Genomic DNA, 7,976 nt, shown 5'->3' with positions numbered 1-7,976 from the left:
AAGGAGATGTAACCTGAAGAAGATAAATACCTGTGTGTGTGTGTGTGTGTGTGTGTGTGTGTGTGTGTGTTGCTTTATTTTATTTAGCTGTATATTATCTTGTAATATCTTTAATCACTGTAGATTCTTTTATATTTTAAGGAATGGAGCCATTGATGCTCTTTGAACAAGGGATGTGGACTGCCCATATTTGATAGCCAAGCCTTGGCACAGACCAAAAAAAAGGGGGGGTCCAGGACCAAACCAATGGTCTGGGAATTGGCTAACCTGGGAGGCTGTTTTTGAGAAAAACGAATAGAATGGAAAGTGCACAATAAGATAGCTTTCTAGAGGAAAAGCTACTGTTGAATGATCTTACTATGATTATGTTAGTAAAAATCAAAGGGTAATAAAGCACACGCCTACCTGAACAGGACCTTGTTTTTGGTCTCGTTTTGGAACCATAACTAGAAGAGGACCCACCTATCAGGCTACTTGGTGGGAAGAGCCCCGGCCCATAATCGGACACATAAGATGGGTAAGTGGCGATGGGGTGGTGCGTAGAGGACACGCCCGGTCCAATAGAGGCCATGCTCCGACTATGAGCCGAATCCAGCTTCATGCTTTCGGCCAGAGAGACCTGGTATTTAATGCACTCTTTGTCCTCCTGCCGTATGGATGAGCCCGAGCCTGACGTGGAAATTGCGGGGTCAGGGGACACATCTTTGGGTGGAGTGGGGGGAAAGGTGAAGAGGTGTGGGCTGGAGTGACCAGCGGACAGCGAAGAGGAGGAGGCTGGGGGGTAGACAGACAGAGGCCCGGGGGAACTGTGATGCAGGGAAGTCTTGGGGAAAGGCCCGAGGTTCCAGGGGGAGGTACTGTGGTGAGGGCCGATAGGTTTACTTCCATCGAGCCAAGGAAGAGAGCCGTGCAGCAATGATGGGCGACACACCTGAGTACCTGCTGAATCAAAAGACAAGCCTGTTGTTAGGACAGGACTAGGTGGGGCTGTGGGATTCCTCACATTAAGAAGCCAAGAAATAACATCTGAACGATTAAAAAGCAGGCTTTGTATTATAAACACAAATGTTACATGTCACAATTATGTGTGTGTAATAAACTATATAATTAAAGAAAGATGCATAATGACATGTATACATACAAATTTAAAACTGCATGCAAAAAAATCATTCAGGATATTTTTTACAACACAGCGCTGCAAAAACCAAGTACATTTTGATTGTTATGTTTTTACATGCATTTCACACATATCTGGTATTTTTATAAGCTGAAACCCTTTCAGCAACGGTCTTTTATTGCATGAAAGAACTAGTGCAACTTGACTAAATGAGTAAAACTGTGAAACTGCACGTAAAGGCCTACATTATTGGGAGGCTTTCGATGGCGCTGGGAAGGGTCGCAATTAACAGCCCTCACCGGTTTCTCACTTTCAAAAGACTTTCGATACCAGCCAGTATCTACTGATGCTGCACGGATTTTGAAAGTTTTGATATGTTTAGAGATGGGGCAATTCAAAAGAGAAACAAGGTCACGCTTTGCCCCATTCCGCTCAGGAAGTCATGTCAATAAATTAAAGCAATTGTTCTTCCGCACTAAAATTCAAGTACTTAGTACAGGAAAAATGCGCTTAATTATTTAGAGATTGACTTTTAAATCATTCAATCATAAAGTAATTCAATTGAATCCCAGCCAGCTAGTGCTACTAGAAATATTTTTACTTTAATATATTACAGCATCGTTCTACCAATATAATAGGCCTATATTTCAATTAGCAATGTGTGTTTTCGAATAACACTGATTGTTCACATTTGATTTTTGATCATTAAAATTAAATTAAACAGTTTTCTAAAAATTAAAGGAATGAATTGCATTGTCCAATATTATACAATTACTGTATACCCTAAAAAGTCAAATAACCATTGAATACTAGAAAGATGTGAAACCAGTGACACACCACCTAAGGTAAGCCACACGTAAACTACACTGACATTGTTCAAAAGAGCCAGTTGCATTTTCAGTACAATCCTAAGAGCAGTTTCTGTCGTATTACATATTATAAATTTAGTCAGAATTGACATAAGAGGAATAATGTAAAATAACTTAGGACTCATAGGCTACTTACCGTGAGGTGGCGGGTACCTTTGCACAGCCCGAACCGAGTTCCCGTAGTACGGGTGGTTGCTCTGTCCGTCGATATTAAACAATACATCCACATCTTCCGCGAGGGGATACTGCGACGGGTCCATGTAGGAGTGTCCCAGTCCTGGGTGGTGTGTCTCGGGATGCTGGCCGTTAATGACCGAGTGATGATGGGTCATCCAACGTTGCTCCGGACTTACTTCCATCGTTTTTAGTTGTTATTTCTTTAACAAGCGTTCATACACTCAGCGAAACACACAACAAGAAAGTTCAAAAAAGTCCAAACTCCTCCTTTGTTTAATCCACAGATTTTTTTTTACTTCCGATCACCTGAAATTGAACAAGACAATTTGTTTTACAAAGTCCGTCCGTTCGTTGCAAGTGCATTTATACTAATGTTGGTCATAAGTCCGAGTACACATCCAAACACGCGTCAAGTTCCGCAAGTTTTTCTCTCAGTATGCTGTTGCGTTGCGTAGACTCAACAAGTGAGTTTGACGGTTCAGGCCGACCCGGTTCGATCTGGATAAGTTTTCTGCCTTCTGACTGAACACAAGTTTGATCAAATCTGTGTGTATGCACAGTAGTAGTAACCCTCTTCCCTTACTCTATTTCCATCCCTCCCTCTATCTCTCTCTCTCTCTCTCTCGCTCTCTCTAGTGCTCACTCCCTCTGTCTCTGAATGCACTGCTCTCTCTGTGTTTTTTTACAGTGAAGGCATTCTTTCAGGATGGCGCCAGTCAGCTCAATGCTCGCAGACAGCTGTGGCGCGACGCAACTTAAGGAGGGTCTGTGGTGTCATCAGCTGGGGCGGGGCCCAACAGCCTGGACTAATTGAATAAAGTGGGCCAGGGAAAGATGACCAGAAGCTGCGCCCAATTCTGCTCTCCATTCATATACAAACTGTAGCATTTTATTTATTTTTTTGAGTGGAACGTCTGAACGTGTAAATATTCAACACACGTTATATATAAAAACACAAGCACGCCAAATGCATTTTACGCAGCTGAAATAAATATAGGCTGCACTTTATTTAAGCTGTCCTTGTTACAGTGTAATTATACATTTAAGCACTGAGAAATATTAATTAACAACACGTACTTACTGTAGGGTTAGAGTTTGTTTTAGGACTAGTTGCATATAATTGCAGAATTCACTGTTAGTACCAAAGTATGTAACAGACACTGTAAAATAAAGTGTAAGCTAAATTAATCCAGGCCTAGTTTAGGAAGGGGGGCTTTGTTCATAAACAAAGTAGCAATTTGGATGAAAAGCAACGAATTTAAATTAGGACAATGGCAGCGTCTGAAATAGAAACTGAAATGTGTTTTCCTTAAAATCAAAAAGATTTCTTAAACAGATTTTTGGAATGAATAAATGTGCGGAAGAATTATTGCAAGTATTTATTAAGGTTGCTTAGTAAAATAAATATACAAAAAAATACAAATACAAATACTGAAATATCAGTATGTCCTAAGGGCACCGTCTTTCTGTGGCCTGCTGCCTTTTGTGTCTATACGACTGTGTGTGTTATCAGTGGCAGCTCGTGTGGTGTGTGTTCTCTTTTAAATTGTGACAGTGCGTCCTCTCGCGGTGACAAGCACGTTTTTCTAATGCTTACCTCTGCATGTTCAAAAGAGGCTCTTAAACCCTGACTGCGACATATAGGCTAATGGTGCGGTAAGACTAAGGCCATACCTTACTTTCCGCTCGCTATTTAAACACAGGCTTTTCCCCCGGCAACTTAAGTCGGTGTTCTTTATTCCTTGAAGGACACCAACCGAACGACTGCATCATTATTCATTTAAGGGGCCATTACATGTAACGTGATGCAAATACATTAGCATTTCAGTACGCACGGGTAAAACTTTAACCTTAAATATATAATGGGAACATATTACTTCTGACAGTGTGCTCCGACGACACATTATGGGACAGTGTCAAGTATTATTCGCTATTAGGCCTACTTGGTTTAGCTGTAGCTAATAAGGGGGCTTGGCACTTAGGGTGATATGTTGTCTGTAATGCTCCGGTTTGGCCGGCCCGGCCCCACAGATTGACAAAATGTAATTGGGCTGCTCGTTCTATGCTCTGAAATGATGGCCAGCCCAGTCTCCGCTGGACGTGACGTCAGTAAACAGGCAGGAAATCTACTCTTCGCGTTGGATGTAAAATGTGTGCTCTGAAAGCTTGCGTTTTTCTCGCGATAGTTATTTCTCTAGGGGTCTAGCGAACGATGGGTAAACACTAGTGTTACTCCAATAATGTGATTTCAAATGAAAAATAAAACAAGTAAGAAATAATGATTATTATAATAAATGATAAAATGATGTCGATCATTTTCATTCCATCGTTGCGACTAGCTTTCATGTTCCTTTCAAAAAAAAAATGGAATTGGTTGAAAATGCTGATTCAGGAAATGTGCATCTTCTCTCCCCCTCTTCTTTCTCTAGTAAAGACCGAACTTGGATGGAAAGTGTTGAATATATATATATAGGCTATATATATATGTGTGTGTGTTAAATCGGTATGTTAAATCAGGCCCGTTCTTTTTAGCTCGGGCCACCAGGTTGATTCATAGACACTCGGTGGTAAATCGGTGGTAGACAGCGATACTGGGTCAGGTTGAAGATTGGGTAGATAATTTGTGAATGATTATGTCAGGCTAGGCAGATTAAAATCAGAAGGCATCACACTTTTCACTGTGGGTGAGAACTTAAGACCCGGTTGCACTGGCTCACTGTCATTGTCGAGCTGTCAGCGGACGCGTGTAATGATCCGCGCGAGCGTACATTAAGAGGCACTCGAAGGTAAAAGTGAAATCCTGATTATGTGTTTTGTTTCTTGACTGAATGTCTTAAGCTTAGTGCGCGGGACATGGATGGAAACAGTGCCGAACACTACACACACGATGTGTCAGAGTTTGGAAGTATTTGCGTGTCTTCCCCTCTCAAAAACATGATAGCATTTTTCATACTTCATCCTATTCTACAGCTATAACGTGTTATACAAGGAAAAGAGAAAGAACACGCTTTGTTTATCGAGCACCATTTATCGACACATAAAACCTCTGTAATAATTTTGGTGAAGTGTTTTGAACGGGCGTGTAGATGATAAAATCCGATAGCAGGTCATGACGGTAGAAGGCATCACAAACAATATGGTGCACAGAAGTGATAATAATAAGCAAACAAACATTACATTTGCTATTGCAACTACTGTTATAATTATTAGTGCTAGTAGGCCTACTAGTAGTAGCACTGTTATTATCATTTTTGTGATATAGGCCTACAATATAATTACACAATACACTCAATCAAAACAATTGTGTTAATTTTCATCCGCTTTCATTTTTGTTTGATCGTGCGGAGGCTTGTGCGATTGTTATCTGTGACTGATTTTGTAATTTATGTAGGCCTATATGGACCCTCCATACATAGACACGTTATACATGCGTAGGTTGTATGGGGATGGATCAAATTTGAACGCAAGCCTCCATGGCGTCTGTGGCGACCAGCTGAAGATGTGAGAAGATTTGAAAGGGTCGGCCTAGAGTGCCCAGGTATGGCTGTCCAAACAGAGCGGGGTGAACCAGAGGACACACACTTCACCCCAGCTACCGAATGATGAAGACAGTGGAGGGGGGTTCAGTCCATAGCGAAACATGAGCGCTTCATTTGTGATATTCACGCTTTTAAAGGCTCGTTCGTCACGTTTATTTTTAAGCAACAAAACGTGTCTCTTCTCAGTTCCCAGCAGTGGAAAATCACAAAGGAGCTAAACTGTAAAACGCATAATGTTATAATAAATTATGTCCAGAATATTTGGACGAGAAATTATTTGTGTGTGTGTGTTATAAAAAACAAATTTAAATAGACAATTATTATTCTAATTGTATCATATAATAATAACCACAATTGTATAACATAATAATAATAATAATAACAGCAATAATACAATAATAATAATAATAATAATAGAAAAAGAAAAAGAAGAATAACGGTAACTCGGAACGTTAAAGTAGACTTGGGCGGATTGTGATTCATGCACTTAGTCTTTTCAAGAACGAACTTTCTGTCTGAATTTGTATACTGTGTGATGGTGGCCTATGTAGGTTATGCTGCAAATTCTTAGAACCCAGTCGAGGACGTGAAATTCTGATAGTTGCGTCATAATGAGAGTTTGACTTATTTCTAAGAATATCTGACTAAAAAAAGGTGAGGGAAAAAACACGAGAGCCTCGAGTGCAGGTTTTGTTTTTGATAATTCCTCGCTCGAGAGAGAAACATCTAAAGATGGTTTTCAATTGGCGCTGATGACAGCAAACTCCACAAATCTGCAACAAGCCAAACAGTTAATTTCCCAAATAATCGTTATTGTCCATTTGTTATTCGTTTTCATTGATCCATCCCCGATATATTAGCCTTCAAAATATGAATCTATCTGTTCGTATAGCATCATCACCCTGTGTTCGGCTGCTTTAGGCCTAATGTATTTATTTGATATCCATTGGTGCTCTTTGGGATGTCGCATGTAACAACTTCATAACTCAAAGTGGGTAAACAAAGAGGCACATCGCAGGGATATTCTCGTTCAAACAAAAGTGCATCTCTTCCTTTCGGTCGAGTGCTGATTTGAGGACATGGTTTCAGATCATTTCACTGTGCAGCTGAATGGAGTGGCCGGTCTCGTGCTATCAGGGAGAAACAGCTGTTTTACGCGCATTCAGCTCCAATCAATGGAAGCTGCTGCTCTCTACATGCAAACAGAAACCAAACGAGCTCGCGCCCATGAAAGACGGCCTATGATGTGCCTTAATGTCGCGTCCTCTTCCAATGTTCTTCAAACCAGCAACACAAATGCATCCTCTCTCGCGCTTTCTGCCTCTCTTTCTCTCTCTCTCTACACACACACTGGAAGCACAGTTTCAGCAAATCCACTTCTTTTTATGACCCATTGCGGGGCTAATCAGATCAATTTCACGGGTTAAGGGAAGCATACTCGCTCACACTCAGGTGGTAATAGATCATTAAAATCCTTCATCTAGAGGACGGTAGGCGGGAAAATGACTCTTAAAATACAGGGGCGTCCATAAAATCCCACCCCGATTGTCGGAAACTGGACGTGGGTGCTGGTGAAACGCATAGCCTATATATGTGTCGGGTGAAATGAATAAGCTCATGAGAGTTGACATCTACACGTCTGGAATTGTTAAATGACTGTACCACCCTCAGACAGAACAACACGTAAAAAAATATATATTTTTTTAAAAACTGACACTCGCAAACCCAACATATCTGACGCAGAAATGATTGTTATCATGGCCAGGTGTATTGCTCCAAACAGAAAATGGGGGGACAAAGCATCCGAAGAACTGGCATTTAAACGCATGCATAACGCTTAGGAACAAGCAAGCTAAATCAATTTATTCGACAATTTTGGGAGCTAGGCTAATTGTGGAGCTAGAAATTAGTTTAGAAAATATGGAAAATATAAATCCGAATATTTACTGACCTGCGGAATTGTGGTTGACGCGTGGTCAGGCGTTTTTTTTCTGATGGGCTTCAGATGTTAAGTGACACACAGATGGAAGTGCCGATGGCATTTACAGCAGGAGAGAACAAAAAAACTAGGCTCTTTTTTTTTCTTCTAGCCTACACACACACACACACACACACAATCCGTCTTTCTAGTTCGCGCGCGCACGCACACACACACACACACACACTTACCGTACTTACTGTACACCACGCGCGAGCTCTTCCGGGTCGGTGCAGGCTGCGGAGTAAAAACACACTTAATCTGAATGGGAGCGATCACACGAGTCCGTAACGAAC

At 41.1% G+C, this 7,976-nt stretch overlaps 1 protein-coding gene across 6 annotated transcripts in view; it reads right to left on the bottom strand.

The window, feature by feature from the left end:
- LOC107675980 (transcription factor GATA-3-like) overlaps positions 1-7,715 on the bottom strand; it is a 15,846-nt gene extending 8,131 nt beyond the window's left edge. For 2 of the 6 annotated variants that reach the window (XM_016470491.1, XM_016470495.1), the window contains exons 1-2: positions 2,123-2,878; positions 406-942 (exon numbers count right to left, since the gene is read on the bottom strand). In XM_016470491.1, the coding sequence (XP_016325977.1) occupies positions 406-942; positions 2,123-2,345 (760 nt within the window). In that variant the 5' untranslated portion in view covers positions 2,346-2,878. Of the gene's footprint in view, positions 1-405; positions 943-2,122; positions 2,879-7,653 lie in introns of those variants that run through there. The other 4 variants (XM_016470494.1, XM_016470496.1, XM_016470492.1 and 1 more) reach the window with 3 other exon arrangements.
- Between the last annotated feature and the right edge of the window lie 261 nt (positions 7,716-7,976).

The sequence above is a fragment of the Sinocyclocheilus anshuiensis genome, unplaced genomic scaffold, assembly GCF_001515605.1.
Source record: "Sinocyclocheilus anshuiensis isolate Anshui unplaced genomic scaffold, SAMN03320099.WGS_v1.1 scaffold1836, whole genome shotgun sequence".
Taxonomy (NCBI): domain Eukaryota; kingdom Metazoa; phylum Chordata; class Actinopteri; order Cypriniformes; family Cyprinidae; genus Sinocyclocheilus; species Sinocyclocheilus anshuiensis.
This window is presented reverse-complemented; position numbering and strand designations above follow the sequence as displayed.